The sequence below is a fragment of the Archocentrus centrarchus genome, chromosome 20 (genome assembly GCF_007364275.1).
Source record: "Archocentrus centrarchus isolate MPI-CPG fArcCen1 chromosome 20, fArcCen1, whole genome shotgun sequence".
Taxonomy (NCBI): Eukaryota; Metazoa; Chordata; class Actinopteri; order Cichliformes; family Cichlidae; genus Archocentrus; species Archocentrus centrarchus.
In genome coordinates this window covers 1,682,413-1,706,895 of record NC_044365.1, presented here as the reverse complement: position 1 = coordinate 1,706,895, position 24,483 = coordinate 1,682,413, and the positions used below count along the sequence as shown (strand labels likewise).

At 45.8% G+C, this 24,483-nt stretch overlaps 1 protein-coding gene across 3 annotated transcripts in view; it reads right to left on the bottom strand.

Annotated features, from left to right (window-relative positions):
• LOC115799113 (receptor-type tyrosine-protein phosphatase mu-like) overlaps positions 1-23,609 on the bottom strand; it is a 144,230-nt gene extending 120,621 nt beyond the window's left edge. For all 3 annotated transcript variants that reach the window (XM_030756088.1, XM_030756089.1, XM_030756090.1), the window contains exon 1: positions 23,310-23,609. In XM_030756088.1, the coding sequence (XP_030611948.1) occupies positions 23,310-23,397 (88 nt within the window). In that variant the 5' untranslated portion in view covers positions 23,398-23,609. The remainder of the gene's footprint in view (positions 1-23,309) is intronic.
• Positions 23,610-24,483: the final 874 nt, after the last annotated feature.

The window sequence follows — 24,483 nt, the reverse complement described above, 5'->3', positions numbered from 1 at the left end:
CCGAGAAGAAACCTGATCTTAATTTTTCAAACCTCTGTGTTTGTTGTGTTTCTGCTGTGGTCATGTGATCTAAGACCACAGAGAGCATCTGAAACCTTCTGACTGTCTCTCTCTCTCCCTCACTCACACACACACACACACACACACACACACACACACACACACACACACACACACACACACACACACACAGAGGCTGTTGTTTGGTAGTACCACTGCTGGGTGATCAGAGGAATGTTAACTACACTGCAGCTTCAGGAGATTTTCTCTCAGACTGACTCCAGGATCAGCGAGCGGCTGAGTCACGGTTCACGTGTGTGTCAGCAGAAAGCACACACCTGACGCACACACACACACACACACACACACACACAACGGGAACACAATAAAAACAACAAAACTCAGAAAAGACATCAAACAGTCGTCCTCATCCACAACCCACAGGCTGGACCAATCAGAACGCTGCTGTCGTCTGAGCGTTACGACTGATTTTCAAAGGCGAGATCATCACTTACATGTTGCCATACTGATGTTGTGTATATGACATATTTTAATATTGCTAATACTAAATAGTTTTTAGTATAGTGTCTCTGTCGTTTGCTTGAAATACCATCATCATTTTCCCCCAGTGGGATCAATAAAGTTATTTATCTGTTCAACAGCTAACTTTTAATCAATCCATTGATCATTTAATCTGCACAAATCATAATATCAATTTTATATTGATTTACTGTTTTAGCTGAGGCTTTATTATAAAATTTGACATTTTATTTTGAAAAACCACAGTAGACAGTGCATTTAAAACACCAACAGCTGGAGGAGCAGACATGACAAAAATCACTAACACACACCTTAAGATCGTGTGTGTGTTGTGTGTGTGTGTGTGAGTGAGCGTGAGAGAGAGATTAAAATAATCCAGATCATCATCTTCAGCATGGATGTCAAAGCTCCTGGAAGAAAATGAGACTTTCACTTGTTCCCTCCATCTGTCACCCTGGCTCTTCATCATGTTTTCTCATCATCACGTCTGCGTCAGGCTGGATAAAAGACCTGAAATCAGACCTCAGTCATTTCCTTTGTTAAGGACGTTGACCCCTGACCCTGTACTTCCAAATTAATCTTTTTCAGCTTTAAGGTAAACGCAGCTGCAGCTCATTCATTTGGAAAGATTCATGTAGTCCTTCGAGTCCATGAGGAGGCAAACCCTCCGATCAAACTCAGAGAAAATCCACACCTTCCAACATGAGAGCCTGAACTGTCCACCGGATTCTGTTACCGTCTCTATGCTGATGATACGCTGATTTACTTCTCTGTTAATCCAGCTTCACCTCATTACTAACTGGATGTCTTTAATCCAGCTGAACCCTGAGGAATCTCAGGTCTTTGTGTTCACCCTGACGATTTCACTGAGGACATCAGTCACTGCATCACTTATTCTTATTCTTATTGTAGCTTTATTTTGAACATGTTAAAATAATACAACAAGAAAGAAAGAACAAGAAGCACAAGCAAAGCAAAAGGAAAAATAATGACTATAACAAACATGTTTAAAAAGAAGCAGGAAGAAGCATAAAGTAATTCAATCCCACCCCTTTCCACTATTTAGTAACTGGTAACATCATCTTTGCTTCCTGCTTCTATTCTATGCTATCATAAATCTTTGTTATAATTTGTTACATGTATTTGATTTCATAAACCCAATAACACACCAGGAGATATACACACATCCATACATGTCTGGACATACACATACATATGTGCGTGCACACACACACACACACACACACACACACACACACGAATAATAGATGTAAACCTCCTCCTTCCTCTGTGACTCAAAGACGTCTAAATCCCTCCATTCATGCCCTCACACACACACACACACACACACACACACACACACACACACACACACACGCACGCACGCACGCACGCACGCACGCACACACGCACGCACGCACACACGCATGCACGCACTCACGCACGCACGTAAATAGAGGGTGAGAACACCCAATCAAAGCAATGCATCCCATTTGCACTTTGCAAAAACCATATATCAGTTACATTACGAATGTCATTTATATAAATAATCACGTCATCTGAGAATCTTTGCATTAGTTTACACCAACTTTTGAACTCTCTCAGCTACTCCAGATTTGAGCCTCTTTCTGCATGTCTGCAAGCCACTTGTAAACCCATCTCTACATCTCTGACAGCACATAGAAGAGTGCAGAGGTCACAGAGCAGATCCACAAAGCACAGATAAATGACTTCAGATGAAATCACTTCCCATCCAGTCAGTTCAATCAGTCCTTTATTAAAAAACATTTTCATAGATTTTTTCCTTTCTGAAACATTTGCTGATTGTTTTCGTTCATATCAACACTTGTGTGCATGCACAGTATGACCACATAGAGATTATTGTGGGATATGTACACTTACTTCAATGTGAGGATCTGATCATAAATGTGAAGACCTGTGTTTGCTAATGAAGTGCTACTTTTATATCTGTCAGAGGCTTTGGCGTCTCAGTTCATGCTGTCTGTGCAGTTTGAGCCTCTTTGACTTCCTGACACAAAACAAACAGCATCACCTTACAGATGTTTCCCCAGCATACAGTACAGTCCACACATGAAAAACTCCTCCATGCTGTGATTTCTGCTAAATTTATGAGTAAAATGACTCAGATCACTGTGAAAGGATTGCATTGGGATGTTTTAATTAAGTGAGATTATTTCTGCTGAGTGAGAACAATGTAAAAAAAAAAAAAAAGCACCTCAGATGGTCTAAACATCCAGATTTTTAAAAGTAAAATAATGTAAAAACTGGAGTGGACTGCTGCAGAGCCTCAGTGAGGCTGTACCCATACTAGGAGATCCATACTGTGAGTAAAAGGGTTTCAGGGTTCATCCCGCTCTTCCCCCCATCCGAACATCCCATACAGCTCATCAGCGACCGCCAGCACGGAAACCGGCTGGTGTTTCCTGCATAGCCGAGGCGACCCCCTTCGTCAGGATCAGGCTCGCCGTCACGCTTCCTCCTCAGGAAGCAGCCGTTTCTTCCTGTCTTTGTCCGTCAATCACACACATGCGTTTGTCCTTCCATCTGTGTGAGAACCCTCAAACCAGGTCTGAACCCTCAGAAGGACCTCCGTGGGTGAGGACCGGACCCCAGGTCCCCACGGGGTTTGGAAACCCACAAACTCAATCTTACAGACACACACGGACACACACACACTGACCTACAACTATGGGCCAGCTTTAATCACTCCCCCACCCTCCAACACTCACACCAATTATCAGTGGGTAACCAGGCCTACCTAATGTGTGTGTTATTAGCCTTAAAGTTAGCCGTTAGCATGTGGCCATGCTAACACCCCACTAAACGGAACCCTGAGAGCTGATTGGACAAGACAGGACAGGCAGGGGCAGCAAGACGCGCTCCCAGCAGGCCCTGAGGCTGTGAGACAAACACACAGACATGCCCGCACACACACACACACACACACACACACACTCTCAGATGGACAGCTGCAGCCTGTGGTGTCAGTGGTGGCATTTAGCTGGTGACACACACACACACACACACACACACACACACACACACACAGTGACAGTGAGGCTGAAACAAGATGGCAGCAAGAAAACAACAGATTCTGTTTGTGTGACGGACGAAGACAGACAGGAGGAAGAGGAGGAGGAGGAAAAAAGGAAGGAGGGAAAGAGGTGAGACTGACTCAGGGAGGAAGAGCAGCAGGAGGAGGAGGAAGAGGAGGAGGCGTGCTCCCCTCATGAACACGAGCTCAATGCACTGACGTCTATTAAAAGGAACTTTGATTAGAGATATAAACACAGACCACACCCAACATAAACACACACACACACACATACACACAGACATGTACACCCACACACACACCTACAAACACACACACATGCACACAGAGCAGAACTCATGGGGAAGTTCTCAGAAAGTCTAAAATGCACACGGGTCTTCACAAAAACACACAGACACACACACGCACACTCCTACTGTTGAGGGAATAAAACTGTTTATCTGTGAAGGTATTTCACTGTGTGTGTGTGTGTGTGTGTGTGTGTGTGTGTGTGTGTGTGTAAACTGTGATCTCCAGCAGGAACAGTAACTGGGCACTAACAGCATTAGCGTTAGCACAGAGCTAACTTGCCTCAGGCCAAACATGAATAATGCAGCAGTCAGCCCAGAGCCTGCGGGTGTGTGTGTGTGTGTGTGTGTGGGTGTGTGGGTGTGTGTGTGTGTGTGTGCGCGTGTGTGTGAGTGTGAGAGAGAGAGAGAGAGAGAGAGTGTTGTGTATCACTGTTATCTGCCTGTACTCGAGGCTGTCTATATGACAGTATTAGAATAATATGCTAATTACTAATAATTACCCTGTAACATACACACACAGATTATCTCCCCCTTCCACCTCCTCCTCCTCCTCCTCCACTTCCTGCACTTCTTCCTCCCTCTGGGCTGTAACTCCTCCTGGCAAGGACGAAGAGGAGGAGGAGGAGGATGAGGAGGAGGGGAGCTGCAAGACCCAACATGTCTGCAGCGACATTTCAGCTGGAAACAGTCTTACCGATTCAGACCTGAGGCCACGCCGTCTGAGCCGAACAAGGTTCAAATGAGCACGTGGAGAACCGACCAACCATCGCCCAGTCACTGAGCACTTGTTTAGTGAGCACTTGTACAAACAACAGTGGTCACACAGAGGTCAGAGGTCAGCTGCAGGTTAGGGTTAGGGACAGCTCTGGCAGGGAGACAGCGAGAGACACACAGGAAATGGTCTGTAACGGAGGTAAACCAAATATTAGCCATGTATGTGCTCATAACGCGTTTAGAAGGGTTTCTAGGAGAAAGTCCTCTCTCTAAGAAGATCATGGCAGCACAGCTTAGCAAGTCTGAACAAAGACATCTGGAGCAGTGTCCTCTGGACCAAAGTGGAGATGTTTGGAGGAAACCAAACACCTCAGAGCAGCTCTTAGCACAGTGGAGGAGGACACCCTGCAGTCACTGAGTGGACCATGAACTCCTCTATATACCAAAGTATTCTAGAGTGAGGCAAACTGGGTCATCAGCAGGACGATGATCCAAACACAGCAACAAGAATGAAGGTGCTGCAACGTCCCGGTTAGAGTTCAGACCTCAGCCTGACTGTGGGAGGACCTTCAGTGAGCCGTGCATGAAAGCTGCAAACCTCACTGAGCTGAAGCTACGCTGTGAAGGAGAGTGGACCAAACTCCTCCACAGACAGACTGATGAAGCCACACAGGAAACATCACTGCAGCTTATTGCTGCTGATGGAGGATCTACAACTCACCAGGGCTGGACTGCAGTTTTTTCCCAGGACTGTAAATCCTTCTGCTGTTACACCGGTGAGGACACTCCCTAATAAGGTCTCAGTGATTCATATGAGCAGTGTGTGTGTGTGTGTGTGTGTGTGTGTGTGTGTGTGTGTGTGTGCGCTGATGGCCAGCGGAGGGGTGAGCGTTTCCGTGTGTCTGCTGTCCGTCCTCATCAGTCATACAGTCCACTCCAGAGCCAGAGGACAGCCGCTGTCACTCCATCTTCATGTCCTCTGTGAACCACATCAGATCTGTCACTGCGAGTCACTGCGGCAGGCCCAGGTCCGCCCAAAGCTCTGCGGTCCAAAACGACTAAAGGACTCGGCCCTTTTGTCTGTCCTTAGTAAGACTCAAAATGACCATAAATGACAGAAATTCTCACAGACAGAACGAGACACATGCTGTCAAAGATCTGAAAAAACACAGCAGAGTAAAAACCACCAAAAACACATCCAAACGTTCCCAGAAAACATTTAAAAACGGACAAAATCAGAGCCAGGTCTGCCTCACACGCAGCGCTCCAAACACAAACTACTCAGCCCTGAACCTGATTTATCTCCCAGTCAGCTCAGGAGGGTCCATCTGGTCCTTGACAGGACCGGGGTTCAGCGTTCTAGCAGTCCAGCTGGTTCTGTGGCTGATTCTGAGTTCTAGGTACTAAAATGTGAGATATAACATTTCCTTACAAACCTGTACTCATTAAATACCTGTAGATACTTAGCAGTGACCTGATCAGGTGTACTCCACCTCCCGCCCTGGTGGAGCCTATCCGCTGGGATAGGCTCCACCAGCCCTGCACCAAGTTCTCCTGGGGTGTTCCACAAGGCTGTGTTCTAGGTCTTCATAGTTTAAGCAAGAACGTGTACCTGTAGTCATGTTTACCACGTGGACTCCAGCTCTGATTGCCACTGATGCAGGACATGAAGCCTGAGGCTTGACACAAAGACAGACGGGTATGTAAATGAGGGTGAGTTTTAATTAAAAATCACAATAATCCAGAGAGAGCAGGCGGCTCAGTGGAACAGATTAGAGCATATCATAACCCAGAAACATGTGAGATTAGACTCGGTGTTCCAGATTAGCGTGCATCCAGGAATGAGGAAAGATATTATCATTCATCCTTTGTCTCCTCTGACCTCTGACCTCAGCAGATCTGGACTTCATTACAAAAAAACAGTCTGAAGTCAACATGATCATTTGTTTGTCCCACAGTGAGAAAGGACCGTGTTACAGTATAATGAATACAATGAAATCAAGTAGTGAGGTAAATCTAAATGAAGTCTGACCCTTTACTGAGACACCATCCTGAACCATATCATATCATATCAATAACTGAAGTTCGTAAGTACGAGTCCATCGTTACCCAACAGCTGATCAGTGATCAGAAGAAGAGGAGCAGAGTGAGGAAAGTAAAGAGAGCGAGAGGTTCGGAGGACGGTGCTGCTGAATAAATCTGTGTGTGCTGCAGTGATCGATACAGCAGCAGATTGTCTCAGGTGTCCAGTTTTACTGAAGCCTCTAAATCTCAGAGAAACGCTTCGTTCAGCCTCGCCGGGCGCGCCAAACAAAGAGCCGCACTAACTCACCATCGACCGCCGACACGCCACGACATACAGCACCACCCCACCGCGAACAAATCACCCACCACCCCACTGAAGTACAAATACTACATCACCTCTACAAGTACCTCTGGCTCAAACACAAGACCAGTAAAATATATCCACATTTAAACGCCACGAAACCAGAGCGACTTACAGCAGCAGCACTGCTGCTACATCAGCATCCGACTGTATGTGTGTGTATATGTGTTCATATCAACATTAATTAGAGCTCAGAGGCCAGACTCACAGCACACACCTGGATTTCTACCATAAAAGCTGAAAACTGTGATAAACAGTTGTAACATGATTAATACATAAATAATAAGGTCAGGTTTTTAGCCCACCTGCCATCTTTAGCTAAACCAAAGCAAACTTCAGGAGCAAGGCTGAGAGTGTAAAAATAATGCAACAAAAATTGATGTTTTATTGCAACTTTGGTCACAAGCGTCAACCTAAAATGGAGACTGACCCCAAGGTTTGTAAAAGCCAGGGGCGGGCTGGGGTTGAAATTCAGCCCGGGAGCTTGGTTTGGAGAGGCCTTTTATCTGATCGTACAACGGAGCAGCAAAAGGGGGAAAAAGATCGTCAACCCCCCCCTTAGCTGGTGTCTCGCCCTTCACCTCTCCTAATGGTGTGCTGGCTGGGCTGCAGTGTTAATTTTGACAACAAATTTTGATTTAGTTTTAGTCATAATTTAGTCATCTGAATAGTTTTCGTCAAGTTTTAGTCAACTAAATCTGATTTAATCTAAAATATAAAGGGTGTAAAATGTAAATGCTTTTTCTTCAGTTCCCTTGAATTAGTCATTATACACACTTACACAAAATCAAACATTTATTAAAAGTTATGGAATATTATTAATAACATTAACATTAGCGTTTCACCTGCTTCCCACACACCTGATCATTAACACCACCTTACTGAGATAATAGAGCGTTTTACAGCAGGACGCTCTGAAAGGTACAGGGCAGTGTTCAGGACTAAGATTATAAAGGCTAATCCACCGCGGGGTGGAGATTTACTCTAAACACAAACTGGGAAAAACACTTTACCCTGCAGGACATTAAAATGCTGACCTTTGCATGGAGGTCTGGGTGACTGGTTTGCAGATGTTGTTTAAGATTTGTCGTGTTTTTACCCGAGATAGTCGCCCCACATGGTTTACACATCGTTTTGTTTGTCACAACGTCAAAGGAAAAATGTGTCCATACATCGGCTCTTCTCTTTCTCCCTGCTGACATTGGTTACATAACTTAGTTCTATCGGAAGGAACAACCAATCACAGGCTAGTTTGGTCTTCCCGGGTTTAGAGCAAATTTGCACAACTGTGCATTTGATTGGATGTTTTCCTAACTTGTCCCGCCCTGTCACAAAATTAAATCAGTTCTGATTGGATTTCATTCCTGCCAAGCATTTTCATCTCGCTTTCATTCATTGACGAAAGTGTCGGTTAATTTCGTTATCGTTTTTATCCTTTTAGGTAGTTTTTATTTAGTTATCTCGTTTTTGTCATGAAAAAAGGGCCGTTGACGAAAACTATGATGAAAATATTTCATCAACAAAATGAACCCTGCCGGGCTGTTGTGTTTGTAGCCCCTCCTGCTGAAAAAAGAGCTCTTAGAGCCGAAACGTTCGCGACCGACCATCACTGCCTGCACCTGTGGCCACGCGAGCACTGCTGTGCCTAATTGGGTTAAAAAAAAAATTCTGATCACCGGCCGATCCGGCCTGGAAATGACCGGCCGTTCGGGAAACCTCCCGAACCTCCCTATGGCCACCCCACCCCTGGTAAAAGCAATGATTTAGTTCATTTCTTACATATGATGAGGTAAAAGGTGAGAGTAGACACTAAGGAAAATGGGTGAGGTCTCTTGCAGTGCTGCCGTATGACCAGCAGAGAGGAATGGTTACAGCAGGGAGACTAACCACAGGATGAGTACTGAGTACTGAGCCTCAGGTATACAATTTACTGTACAGGAAATGAGTCTAAATTTTCCTCGTTAGCACACCTGTGTGAAACCAAAGCTGCTCAATGAAACTACAAACAGAAACCAGGAAGTATCTGACCTACACCACAGGGATGGCTGAGCTCTCTGGGGAGGCTGTGTGTGAAATAAGCTGCTAAAGCTGATGTTTGTAGCTGATGTAAAGCTGATGTAAAGCTGGTCTGCAGCTCAGGAGCAGACAGACAGACAGACAGGGGGCGCCGCCTTCACACCTGCATCCACAGAGAACACAATTAATCCAACAAAGACTGGACGACGGCACACGGGCACAGGAGGGGAGTAAATGTCAAGGATGACACCTCCAGCTGATGAAGAGTACACCAGAGTCTGCAGCTCACCCCCTCACCCACCCTCCTCACCCCAGCACAGAAGGTCATCTCCAACCTCCAGCAGGGGGGGGATCATTCAGCCTGACAGAAGCAGAAAAGGTCTTCTCCCCCAGGATCCACTCACAATACAACAGACTGGATGCAGCTCGCAGCCGGGCGCATTAACATGCACACAAACACACTGTGATAACACACAATGATACACGCAATAACACGCAGAGTAACCCAGAGGATCAGAGGCAAGGAGAAGAGAAACACACAGGTTGATAGATGATTGATGGATGATTGATGGATGATTGGTGGATGGTTGATGGATGGTTGATGGATGGTTGATGGATGATTGATGGATGGTTGATAGATGATTGATGGATGATTGATGGATGATTGATGGATGGTTGGTTGATGGATGGTTGATGGATGATTGATGGATGGTTGATGGATGATTGATGGATGATTGATGGATGGTTGATGGATGGTTGATGGATGGTTGATGGATGGTTGATGGATGACTGATGGATGGTTGATGGATGACTGATGGATGGTTGATGGATGATTGATGGATGACTGATGGATGGTTGATGGATGATTGATGGATGGTTGATGGATGATTGATGGATGATTGATGGATGGTTGATGGATGACTGATGGATGGTTGATGGATGGTTGATGGATGACTGATGGATGATTGATGGATGACTGATGGATGGTTGATGGATGATTGATGGATGGTTGATGGATGATTGATGGATGATTGATGGATGGTTGATGGATGACTGATGGATGGTTGATGGATGATTGATGGATGATTGATGGATGGTTGATGGATGACTGATGGATGGTTGATGGATGGTTGATGGATGATTGATGGATGGTTGATGGATGGTTGATGGATGACTGATGGATGGTTGATGGATGATTGATGGATGACTGATGGATGGTTGATGGATGATTGATGGATGATTGATGGATGGTTGATGGATGACTGATGGATGGTTGATGGATGATTGATGGATGATTGATGGATGGTTGATGGATGACTGATGGATGGTTGATGGATGGTTGATGGATGATTGATGGATGGTTGATGGATGGTTGATGGATGACTGATGGATGGTTGATGGATGATTGATGGATGGTTGATGGATGGTTGATGGATGACTGATGGATGGTTGATGGATGATTGATGGATGGTTGATAGATGATTGATGGATGGTTGATGGATGGTTGATGGATGATTGATGGATGACTGATGGATGGTTGATGGATGATTGATGGATGGTTGGTTGATGGATGATTGATGGATGATTGATGGATGACATCATGGAGCGGAGCACACGTGAACGTTTGACTGGAGTTTGTTGGATTAAATGACACATTTGAAGACCCGAACCCTCTGACTCACAGCTCAGAGCTAAAGTGTAACACAAAATGAAGAGTTGATGATAATAATGTGTGCAGATGAACCAGGTGAAGGCAAACAAGGTGACATAAGAGGAGGAGGAGTAAAATGAGAGAAACTGATTGGAGGTCAGACTGAGCAACATGAAACATGAATACAGATCAGACCGAGGAGGAGGAGGAGGAGGAGTGCTGCAGGAGTGTCTGCACCTCCATCACCTCTCTGGGTTTGCCTGCAGCTCCCTGATGGCGTGCGCGCTCTAATGTAAATGTGCTGCGAGGCAGGCCTGGGGGGCACTCAGACCTCCTACTCCTCTTCGTCCTTGCCTCTTTCTCACCGCTGAGGCTGATTCTGGGTCAGCTCTCCCAGTCTTCACATCGTCACAGCTCGTTTCTTCGTTCTTCGTATTGTTCATATTTTCAGGAAGCGGTGCGAGGCAAACAAACGAACTCGTTCATTAGGAGAGAAACGAGCAACGAGCTTCTGAAGTGTTGGTTTTAAACTTCTTCTGATTATGGCGTTCTGTCAGCATTAAAGAGCCGCTTTAGAGAAACGAAGCCCAAAGTCTGAACACGTTCTCATTACTCAGATTTTATGACTTCTAAACTCACAAAGACACGCAGACCGGGCTAACGAGCTGTTTTTACTGGAACGCTCCTCACAGTGGATTTAATGAGACTCCGTTTTACTGTCAAAGTCTAAATGGCTTTAATTCTAAACTTATTTATATTTTATATGCACAAAACAATTACATCAAATTACACAACAAGAAATATGAATATTTATACTCAGGCACTCAGGAATATGTGCCATGTCACTCCAGGTTCCAGGTTGGATTTCTTAAAGCTGGAAGTGAAGCTCTGAAGCTTTGAGCAGTCCCTGTGAGCGTCTCAGTCCACGGTGGAGGAAGGAGGTGCTGTTTACTCCGTCCACTGATGGATTCAAAGACAAATGAAAGGCTTTGTGTGTTTGCAGTAGTTCAAGAGGAGTCCTGATGACTCTGCTCGAGGACTGAAGCTGCTGGTTAAAGTGTCTCGATACGCAGACGATGCTCTTCTGTTTCTGCTCTTCGGTGAAGCCACTTCACACGCTCGTAAACGCAGACCCATCGAGCTCGCTCTGTGTTCACAGATGCATCTTTGTTTTAGAAAACAAGCTGAAGGTAGATATTCATCAGGCACCACCTGCAGACCTCAGATCAGTTCTAATAACTGCGGAGTCATCTGTGTGTCCTTAGTGAACAGCTTACCTGACTGAGGTAACCATCAGAACCTGTTCACAGTAAGAATCATATCTGTGATATTACAGGATCATAATTAAAAACCTGCAGCTGCAGACGTCTGTACAAAGTGCTGCTTTGGTGAGAAAGGACGGTGAGATGTTTTAGAAGGTCTCAGGATGGTGGAGCAGAGCAACGTGTTTCTGCCATTAGGTCTGCGGCCGGTCAGCGTGAGCTCCCGTGGTGTGACCGGTCCTCCTCTTCACCCTCGTGGACGTATGAAGGCGCGTCTTTCTGCAGGTTCGCTCTGTCCCTGCTGGGTGCACTGTGAGGATGAGGAGGAGCCTTCCTCAGGGAATCCTCCTCATGTTCTCCCGCTTTATTCTGTTTGTGTGCTGATTGTGGTTGCTTCACTTTGTGCCACACACACACACACACACACACACACGTGCATGCGCATTTATGAAATCTTTCCCACAGAACCTTTATTGCTTCCAAAGGAAACAAAGAAGACGAATCAGGTCACAGCTTTCACCTAAAAGCAAGGAAGACAGTCACAAAGCTCTAATCTCTCTCTCCACGTGTCTTTAACCTCGCTCGGCCTCGACCAATCCCAGAGGTGAGTCTTGGTTTCCTGCGGTTACGCTCTGACACACATACAGCCAATCATTAATCAGAGTCTGGTGGCACATTAAGAGTCTGGAGCCGCCCGAGGACACCGGCGCGCGCTCTGACCCAAAAACTCGTCCTCAGCACAAAGACTCCTCCGACAGCAGCAGGTCGGCTCACACTGAGCGCGCTCAGCTGCCACCTGCCAGCAGCACCCGAATGTACGGTGGACGAACGCAGCACCATCAACAGTGGGTTCACAGAACCTCTGTGCTGCCTTCACTGACTGTGTGAAAGTCACGTGATCCGGCCCGCTGCTCGTCTCAGGCTCTGGGTTAACTTTACATTTTTCTTTCCTCCTTCAAAAGCTTCAAACTCTGCTGATCAGATTTAACACATGACACGGGCACAATCATGGAGTCTGTGGATGCATCAGCTCAACTTCAAACCAGCCAATCAGACACTGCCATCATTTCATCTGCTGGTTCATTTGATGGCTGCAGCTTCCTCTGAGTTTCTGAGACCTTCTAAAGAAAACAAAAACCAACAATGGCTCTATAATGAAAACACTGCGCTCTGAGGTCACCGTCCAAACAACCAATCAGGGCATTTACTGAAATATGGAGGACCAGAACACTCTGACCACTTCCTGTTAGAGTCAAATCTATTTTAGTTGTATAGCAGCAAATCACAGCAAACAGTCGACTCAGGGCGGCCAGCAGGACCTCTTTACTCACTCGAGTCACCTCAGCCTGACAAACTATTCAACTGCACTAACTTTAAACGCTGGATCAAACTGGACTGACTGGTTTGTCGACCAGCTGAGGTTCAAAAGGTCTTCAAAGCTGCAGCCAATCAGAGAGGAGCTGACTTCTGATTGGTTGGTTTTGTTGTTTTAGATATATTTTGCCTCACTTCAGTTAACTGGAACCAAAAATTCAACCAAGCTCGAAACATGATTAATGTTTAAACACACACACACACACACACACACACACACACACACACACACACACACACAGATATTAGCTGCATATGAATATTTACTGTAGTAATTTAGGTTAAATAGCAGCTGCTGGGCCTGAAGTCCCTGTAGGCTTTAATGACACACACACACACACTACAGGAAAAAGTGTGTGTGTGTGTGTGTGTGTGTGTTATCTGATAGCTGGCAGCACTTTTCAGATCATTAACATAATGATTATGATAAAAAAGAGAAAGCGTTAAAGTCTTAATAAAATATTTATTCTCCCTTCCTCTCATCTCACCTCCAGCACACACACACACACACACACACACACACACACACACACACGCGCACACACACACACACACACACACACACGCACACACAGGTTCTTGTATTAAAGGAGGAGTTGGCGTCTTAAATATGAATCTGGATATTAATGTGATTTTCACAGCTGGCAGAAAATATTAAATATTAAAATCATTGGGTGTGATCGTCCCACAGCTTCAGCTGCACCTGAACACATCACGGCTCAGGCATGAGAGCTGGAGCCGAGCTCCTCGCGTCTCCTCCGGCCTGCAGCTCCTCACGCCCGCGGCCGTCTGGCAGCTGACTGCTCTTCACTTCATTTAAACTTCATTTGTTTCATGTATTTATTAACCTTTGTTCTCTGTGGGCTTTAAAAACCCACGAGGTCCTTTTCAGAGGAGGGTTCAGAAACAGCCACTGCACATGCTCAGTGAAGGAGAACAGATGAGTCTGAGTCGTGCTGAGCAGGCAGGAAGCATCTTAACACAGATTATACTGATAACACACACACACACACACACACACACACACACACACACACACACACACACACACACACACACACACACACACACACTTCAAACAATAATCCTATGAATATGATCAGGGATTTGGGCCATAGCACTAATCAAACTGACATCTTTGGACACGGATTAGAAACAAACACACACACACACACACAGCAGTGTGATTGTGTGTGTTGTAATCTCCTGAAGACATGCTGACTCTTTATAATCTGATGTTGCAGAAATAATGTTGTTAATCTGAAAAACGTCTCCTGTGACAAACAGCAGGTCGGAGAGCGGCGAGGAGGACGGAGCAGTCACGGTTTGAGGGGCCTGTGAAGGCGGAGTCTGCGTGGATGCTGACTGCGGGTGAAAGCGGGTGGAGCTGCTCTGTGCTGATATAAAGTGGACTTTGAGCTCCATCAGATCCACACTTTCCTTAAATAAACAGCCTCCTGGCCCTGCTGCTGCTCTGGATTTACTTAGGTACACATGTTCTCACCTCCATCACCCCCATCTGCCCGCTGTCCTCAGCTCCTCCTCAAACTGACATGTTACCCCACAGGGCCCTTTCTGTCTGTCATTTTTCACTTGTTTAAATAAAGTAAATCAGAGGGAGCCTGAACCCTCAGCTCCCAGTCACAGGTCCAAACAAGCTTCTCTGAAATGGGCTGATGCTGCAGGAGGCTTCGTGGGCAGCTGGACGGACGCCTCACTGGTCCTTCGGCCGGATGAGCTGACTCTAAATCAGTCCTGTAGTGAGAGAAACAGCAGGCCTGTGCTTTTACTCTGTCTCTGATAATCACAGATTTGGGAAGCCCACCTGTGAACTCTGAACTCTGGAGTAATCTGCTGCTGAAATGTGCAGGCCCAGAATAAAGTGGGAGGGGTTTATTGTCACCACGATGATGTTTTATTACAAATAGGCCAGAAACTCGTTTAAAGAACAGCGTCCCTGCTGTCGGGGGGGGGGGGGTGAGAGACACACGCGGGGCTTCCTGTCCTGTTTTCAGCCTCATTTCAGAGACTGGGCGCCTGCTTCGATGAGAGGAGAGCGGTTCAGTTCATCTCTGTGAGGCGGCCCTCGGCTTTGCTGAGGATCTCTTCTTTTCGCTCTGCTTTGTAAATGTTCTTTGTGCTTTTCTGTAAACTGGGAGCTGCTGAGCGTCACTAAAAACTCGTTTTATCTCCTCCTGCTTCCTCCTTTGGCTTTCCCGTGTCTCTGATTCCAGAAAACAGGATTTTCTCCTTGATCTTCACTCCCTCATTATCCGCCGGCGTTGGTGACGTGACCTCGAGCGGTGGCTCGAGTATTAGAGTCCACGCTGTCCCACGGTGAGTTCAGGGACCGGGGGAGATTTGGATCTCGGTGACAGAGCTTAGCGCTGACACCGGCCTCCCCGAGCTCGTTCTCAGAAACACAAATCCTCCTCCGCAGCTTCGATCTCATCTCACACGCTAAACAAAAGAGTCTTAATCCGGCCTCCTTTAATCCCCGCTGGGTTTGCAGACGCAGCGTCTGAAGGCGGCGCATTAATCCCGGGGGGCCACCGGGGCTGCCGGCAGCATCCCAGCCCATCGGGGCTCCTTTCTCCAGTGGCTTAAATCCAACCCGGCCCGAGCACAAACACACAGGAAGTCCTGCTTCTGCTGATGCTCGGTGCTCAGATGTGGATTTATGGGGAGATTAAAGCCAACAAAGATTTTTTAAATGACTCAAACACAAACAGGAAGCACGGCGCCGCAGGCGGGAGGTGAGGAGGAGATTAACACCATGTTTTATTCATTTTGTAGGAAACAGAAACACGGAGTCACGAACACCGAGGAGGACAGAACATCTGTCCAGCTGCTCGGAGCAGAAACCATCCACCTGGGCTTGAGAAGCCATTTCTATCATTTCTATCCCTCTGAATCAGGTGTGGCTGTTCAGGAACCTCCACCTCCCCTCACAGCTGATCACAGACGTGGATCAGGTCAGCGACAGAGACAGGAAGCGCCAGGCTGGGCTGCAGGGAGGCTTGCAGAGGCTGAAAGCAGCTCAAAGAGGATGAGCTGATCGGTCATGTTTAATTACACAGTTATTACTATTCACAAACGTATAATAAATCAGCTTATTTACAGCAGCAGTCCTGCAGCTCTGCATTACTCACAACAGAACTTGGTTTGATTTATGGAATCATGGAGAAAAAAGGTTGTTTTTAGGATTTTATGACTTATTTCTCATAGCAAATAAAAAAACCTTTAACCAACTGACATTTCTGTTCGGTGGAAATGAGTCGATATTTAATGAGCAGTATTTAAAAAAAGATAATATATATAAAAAATATATGAATAAAAAACATGGAGAATACAATAATAGTAATGAACTGGAGAGGGTTTATGGTGATATCCAGATAAGTAACTAAATGTAATAATATATATAATATATATAGCAGGAGAGCACCGAGGTGAACGCGTTTCCTCTGGTTTCATGTTTTTGCCCAAATTATAAAAGAAGCCACGAATAAAATCGATGAATCAAATCTGCCAGCAGAAAATCTGTCTTCAGTCTGCAGAGGCTGAATCACTGCTGCTCATTATAAATCTGCATTTATCACACTCAAAAACGCTGACTGTAAGTGATGGGATTACATGTAAACTCTCCAGGAATCATGAGTATGATGGAAAACAGTTAATGGATTCTGATCAATGAAATTTATACCAAGAATTATTTCAATAAACAAGCTGTGATTTTATATAATTCAGCTGCATGTTACTGAAATTTACTGCTTCATGTTTGTATAGTCTGGAATAAGTCTGGAATATTTAAAACAATTATTGATGAAATGAACAAACATCATGAAGTTACTGAGCTTTAAAAATTGGACATTATTTCAGTTTACTGAGGACATGCCCAGTACACTCAGCAATAATAATAATAATAATAATAATAATAGTAATAATAATAATAAGTAGAAGAGGTCTCAAAGCCGGATCTCAGGTCCTAAATGTGGGATCCTCCTGAGCCGGGAGCTTCAGCTGGTGCTCACACACACACTCAAACAGCTGCAGCTTCATCTTTGTGGGAAACATGGAAACTCAGAGCAGCTCGTTACAGCAGGACGCTGAGGCTGAGCTCTCTGATTCGCTGATGTTTGACCAGTGGGAGGGTCAGCGTGAGCCGAGCTCACTGCTGATAACATTCACGGCCCTGTTCCAGATCACGGCCGTGCTGGGAGACCAAACACCTGAGCTCAACACTCAGTCAGGCTGTAAACTCACAGCGGTGACGGCCGCGCTGCTTCTTTACCCGCCAAGCTTAAAATGATGGAAAAAACTCAAAGCTAGGCAAGAGCAGCCACACACACACACACACACACACACACACACACACACACACACACACACACACACACACACACACACACACACACACACCTTCCTCCTCCTTCTCCTCAGTCAGAAAACGCCATCACCACACGGAGCTCATTATTTCAATCAATGCAGAGGTGAAGATCTGAGAGGAGAGCCGCGCACACACACACACACACACACACACACACACACACACACACACACACACACACACACACACACACACACACACAGGAGCTGAGCGGCTCACTACACTAACACTATTAAAGATGACTGTGCAGCAGCTAAAAGCCTCAATTGGCTTAAGAAGCAGCCCAAGCGTGCACGTAAACACACACACACACACACACACACACACACACACACACACACACAGCTGGGTGGTTCTCACGGGTTGTGTTTCCAGACTGCTTCAGCATGAGTCAGTTGGGTGTGCGGAGGTCATCAAACTAAAAGTCAGAGCTGTTGAAATCAGACGTGTTCACCATCATCAGAGGTCACTAACGTAAAGTCACATGACCACTGCCAGCAGCCAATAGGTGAGCTGCTCTGCCAGTGTCCTTCCTGTTTCTCTCAGCCTGTTTTTGAGCAGCAGGTGCATGGTGGGAATGAATCCCGATACCCAAATTTGGAGCTTTTTAAATGACTTTTTCAGCTTTTCTGAGGCCTCAGAGATTCAGAAGGACAGCAGATCTCCACATGATGCTGAAGCAGCTTAATCACTTTCATACTCCAAACCTAAACATGTTCTCAAAGCTGCTTCAGCACCAGTTCAGCTCCAGGTGTGACCCCCCTGTAAGACCCCCAGCCTGTAACTCTGTCTTTAACTCATCGTACAAGCTCACGGCTCCATGACCCACGCTGTGGAAGCTAGCTGTTAGCGTTACACCGGCAAAGACAGCTGTAAGGTCACGTTATCGATGATGTCACCTCACCTGAATGCCTCTTTCATCTTCACAGAGGTTTAAAACCTCCAGATGATTTTTAAAAGGTACACAAAGAGTCAAACACACATTACAAACTGATCACGTGACTGGAAAGATGAACTCCTATTGGTCGGCTGGAGCTGAACTTTTTCTCAGTTCTTCTGAAACAAAGAAGAAGAGGAAGGAAGTGAAGGGAGGTCTCACAGGTGTGAGGAGAGATAATTAACTCACAGAGGACCCCCGACACACACACAGAGACAGTAATACAAACACACACACCTGAGTGCACAGTGTGTGGTTAATCTGTGAGCTTCATTAAAACCCTGACGAGACAGAACAAAGAGCTGACTTCACCTGAACATGTGTGTGCATGTGTTCACACACACACACACACACACACACACACACACACACACACACACACACTCAAGAGTAAAAGGTAAAGTCCTGAATCAGCGACAGTCTTGAACCTGGACACACTGGGAGTGTGTGCTAGTGTGTGTGTGTGTGTGTGTGTGTGTGTGTGTGTGTGTTGCTGAGTTAACAGTAGCTCTCTAATTACAGACCCTCTGTCTGTGTCCAGGTGTCTCTGCTCTCATTGCACACCTTAAAGGGCACTTCCACAGATTTACCATCACTCTGTTCAAACTAAAGTCACTCCAGCATCTTTTCACTCCATGAAAGCTGCTGCCTACGTTACCCACAGTGCACCTGGGCAGACTGATGTGACTTCCCTGCAGAAAAGCAACAGTTTTATTCATCAAACAAAGTCGGCTGACTCAAAGCTGATTGCTGAACCCAGGGCAGCAGGATTGATGTGAGGCAGCGGTCAGAAACCTCTGGCTGCAGGGGCTACAAGCTTCAGGGCCTCAAATTCACGGCCTTAAATTCAGGGGCCTTGGGACTCAGGGTCAGGAAATTGAGGGTCACAGTGTTCAGGAGCCTCAGAGAGGCTCAAAGACATTAATCTGTGTTCAAACCTTTACTTTCTCTTTTACACTCAGAGACTTTTACTTTGAAAATCTCAGAGAAAGAAGGCACTGAAACAAGAAGAATGAAAACTAAATGATCAGCGAAGTAAAACAACAACAGAGTCAACAAAGTGAACACCACAAACTCCCACCTGAACCCAACCACCGGGCGCGCTCATTAGCTCCGCTCCATCTCTGCGGTTATTAGGGCATGTCGGCCATCTTAGACTCAGACCACAGAGACTTTAATTTCATTCACTGCTGCTTCTCTCACACACACTCACACACACACACACACACACACACACACACACACACACACACACACACACACACACACACACACCCTGCAGCGGTCCATATGTGCAGCAGAGAGGGACGGACAGTAGGGGGAATCAAACACACCCTGAGGCAGCAGACCAAGTTCAGAAGCTCCTGATCTCCTTCTGTTTTCCTTCTGAACGGGACTCCAGTGACTTTTTCTGGATTTTCAGTTCAGCCCTGGTTATTCTGGGCTCGGTGTGTGAATGGAAGCAGCAGAATCAGCACCAGCAGCTCCAGTCTGCAGTCAGTGACGTTCACACTGATTCTCAGCAGTGAGTGCAGCTCCCTTTAAGCTGTCCTGGGGTCTGCTTCCATTGTTGTTTCTGCAGTAAAGGATGTGAACATTTCCTCCAACACTTCCTGACATGAGGTCAGGGTTAAAATTCTTCATTCTGTCTCCAAATGTTTCTGAGCCCTTCAAGAAAACAACAAACCTGCTGCTCACAGACAGCATGTTTGATTTCAGGGAAGAGCTTCAGTTTCAGTGACCAGCGACAGGATCCAAAACCCGGCTACATTATTAAAGACTGGATGATCAATAAAGCTCTGACATTATTGGTTCTGCTTTCAGGAAACAGATTTGTATTATTTCTCAATAAAAGGTATTCTTTATGTTTTATCTGAGCAGCTCCATCACACCAAAGGTGGAGGAGAAGTCGTAGGTGTTCCGTGCACCTTCAGACTGAAGATGTGAAGCATCATATGTTGGTTTTATGATCTGAGAAAGGGTCCCCATCACCAAAGAAAGCAAAGGAAATGTCTTCCTCTTCCTCACCTCAAGCCTCCTCTCCTGACCTGAAGTCAGGCTCCAACACACAAAAACGTGCAAAAACATGTTATTTATTCCCAATATAGTAGCAACTACTTACAGTCAGTAAATTAAACATGTGACCCTCCCATCTTCAGACAACTGAAAACAACAGCAGCTGATTCTAAGCTAACATTATGTCAGCTGATGTTAAGCGTGAGAGTCCTAAAAATCACACTTTCCCTCTGACCGACAGTTTGGTTACCTTCTCACGTCCTACGAGTTTATTCACCGAGACTCCAATAAAGTTGGATCCACTTCAAAGACAGTTTCACTAACATGGTGAGCAGTAGCTGACAGAGGCTAACAGCGGCTGACAGAGGCTAACAGCAGATAATAGCGGCTAACAGAGGCTAACAACAGATAATAGCAGCTAACAGAGGCAAACAGCAGATAATAGTGGCTAACAGAGGCTAACAGCAACTAACAACAGATAACAGCGGCTAATAACGGCTTACAAAGGCTAACAGCAGATAACAGAGGTTAACAGCAGATAACAGCGGCTTACAGAGACTAACAGCAGATAACAGCAGCTAACAGAAGCTAACAGCAAATAACAGAGGTTAACAGCAGGTAATGCCTTTACCTTTTTACTTAGAAATGACACCCACCTGCATTATGTTCTAAAACCCCAATAAAATCCATCAAACATATAAATCATCCATATGCACTCCCTCCACAAACCAACCATAGCAGCTAACCACACAGCAGCACTGTTCAAACTATTTAAACAATGAACAATAAGCAGTGTTGATTTGGTTCTGAATTTGATTATTTTCTCTACAAAAAGTACTGATAAGAGTACTCTTGAAGTACCAGACCAACAAGCAGTACCAATAAGAGCAGTCGTACCATTAAAATCATAACGACAGCCATCCCTATTTCTTTGATTCCCCAAAAATCTAAAGTAGATCAACAAACAAAGTCCAGATCAGACTAGACTAAGTCTAGGCTGTACAGAGACTTTGACACAGCTGCTACTTAGAATCTGCTCTAAACGAATTTATCAAAAAAAAAAAAAAAAAAAAAGACAGAAATTTTTATAAAAATTTGTTAAAAAATAAATAGTTCACTCACTGCTGCCCCCCTTAGCTGAGCAGAAGAACAACAGCTGAGTAAAAACACGCAACCTCACTTTCATCATCTTCATCATATCCACTGCAGCACAAGTACATACATCCACAACATGTCTGCGGCTCACTGCGGTCTGGGTGCTCCCACCCTCTGATAGGGACATTAAATGCCTCACATACACAAACAGACTTGTAATCAATAATCAGTATATTGATTTATAGATATGAGCATCCTGGACGCGCCTGTTATTGTGATTCTGTGAATGCAACAGCCGGAGCAGACAAACAGATTTCTGCAGCGACACAAACATCAAACCTGAGGACAGGAAACTGAAGCAAAGACACACACACACACACACACACACACACACACACACACACACACACACACACACACACACACACACACACACACACACAGGCGATGAGCTGCACACACTCACAGTCAATACGATCAATAAACTGACTTTCAATCAGAATTCTGATGGACTTCAGCACATCAGAATATTACATGACTCAGATATTCATCCGTCTTCTACCGTCCTTCCCACAGATGTGTGCAGGTTTTCTTCTAGCTCTGCTTCTATTTGACTCTATTTTGAATTTCTACTCCGCTGCAACATGACCACTGCACTGGAAATATGATCAATAATCAAATCAGTGATGCTGGAATTTGACTTTAATTCCCATGATTGATGTCAGAATTCAAACAGAGAATCTGCTTGTTTAACCCTCTGAGCTTCTACTAATTCTACTCTGTTCCATTCTGCTGGACTCGTCACAGGTCTGCAGAAAAAGCTCTGAAAGTGCTCAAAATACCATCAGTACCATCAATACTGTCACATATGGCTGTGAGCTTCAGTCAAACATGGATTCAGAGGATCTGAATGGACTTCAGCTCATCTCTGTGCTGCCACTTAACTGATTCTACTCAAATGTGCAAGCATCTGCTGTGTTCTATTGTTGATTCTGCTGTGGGTTCAGTGCAATCAGATCAATAACAAATCAGTTTTCTAATGAGCAGAAATCAGTCCCACTGTGTTACATGGCATAAGGTCAGCCTGCCCTTTGTGTCTGTTTTCTACTCTGTTCTATTGTTGGATTCTACTGTTGGAAGAGCAGGACTGTGACATCATCACAGCTGATCATGTTTGCGATCATCTGATCACTGATCAATCAGCCGGTTCGAGTTTCGGTTCTTAAAACCAAATCCGACAGAATCTGAACGCATTTCAGATGTTCGGTGAGTAGAACCTGGACTCTGCTGAGTTCTACTGCTGTTGGGTCTGCTCTGCAGTCACGTGACGGAATAAAGCACTGTGCTGGTTCTGGTTCCGACAAACTCGAAACAACTCGAAAAACACGAAGAAGAAGCAGCCGAGGAGGAGGAGGAGGAGGAAGGGGGAGATTTTCCGGCTGGAAACTTGGATGCCGATACAGTAACTCCCATGTTCTTCCTCCTCCTCCTCCGCAGGGTCCCAGACCCCCGCTCCTGTGACACCCCCCCCCCCCCCGAAACCCGGTCCCCGGGGTCGCGCTTACCTTTGAAGGTGTCCGCCCGCGCGCCCGTTAGTCCCAGTGAAACCAGTAAGAGAGCCGCGGGCAGCAGGAAACTTCCAGTCCGCTCCATGTTCTCACCGAGAGCCTCCGGAGCGGGAGGAAACTACTCCACAACTCCGACCCACTTCTTCTCCTCCTCCTCCTCCTCTTCTTCTTCTTCTCCTGTGGTTTCCTGTCCGACCCTGACACGCGCGCAGGCAGGTGAGCAGGCAGACAGGTAGAGCGGGAAAGTGTCGGTGAAACGGTCAGACTTCAGAGTCTCCGCTTCTCCTCCTCCTCCTCCCCCGGTTCTCCTCACAGAGAGAGAGAGAGAGAGAGAGAGAGAGAGAGAGAGAGCAGCTGCTGACGTCAGTGGGGTGGAGGGGGGGTCATTTTACAGGAAATTATTGGTAATAATAATCTTCACTAAACTGAGCCTTTTTTTATTTTATTTGATTGGTTTGTTCACATTTCTAATCTTCAGACTTTTATTGCTTTAATTTCTTTATGGAAACATTTCCGGATTTTATTCCAGTTTGATTCTTTTCTGATCTACATTGGTGAGTCCTCCTGAAACCTTCCTGTTATGATGAAGTTGGTGTTTTCTCTGAGAGGACTCACCTCGTACTCTCAGCCGTCTTTCTCCTCATGAAGCCTGTTTGCGTGTTCCTGGGAGGGCGTGCAGCGCTGATGCTGCCCCCTGCTGGTCACAGCCAGCAGCTCCGCTTCGCTTTGATTCTTCAGGTTTCGTTTCTCTTCCTGTTTGGACCCGAGTCTCCATCCACCTTTATTTCACTGTTTTCTCCTGTGAACACTTGTCTGCATGTTTGTGGGAGAGTAAAAATCAGCTGATAAAGCCACTGTGTGTGTGTGTGTGTGTGTGTGTGTGTGTGTGTGTGTGTGTGTGTGTGTGTGTGTGTGTGTGTGTGTGTGTGAAAACAAAGGGCCCCATTCAGGAGCACTTCTGTCTCTCTGCTGCCTCCTGCAGGATGAACCGAGGAACCGCAGGACTGACGCTGAGACCCGTGACTACAGTAAAAGTACTGACAGCACACAGTAAAAGTACTAACAGCACACAGTAAAAGTACTGACAGCACACAGTAAAAGTACAACAGCACACAGTAAAAGTACTAACAGCACACAGTAAAAGTACTCTCACTTCAGTTAAAGTATGAGA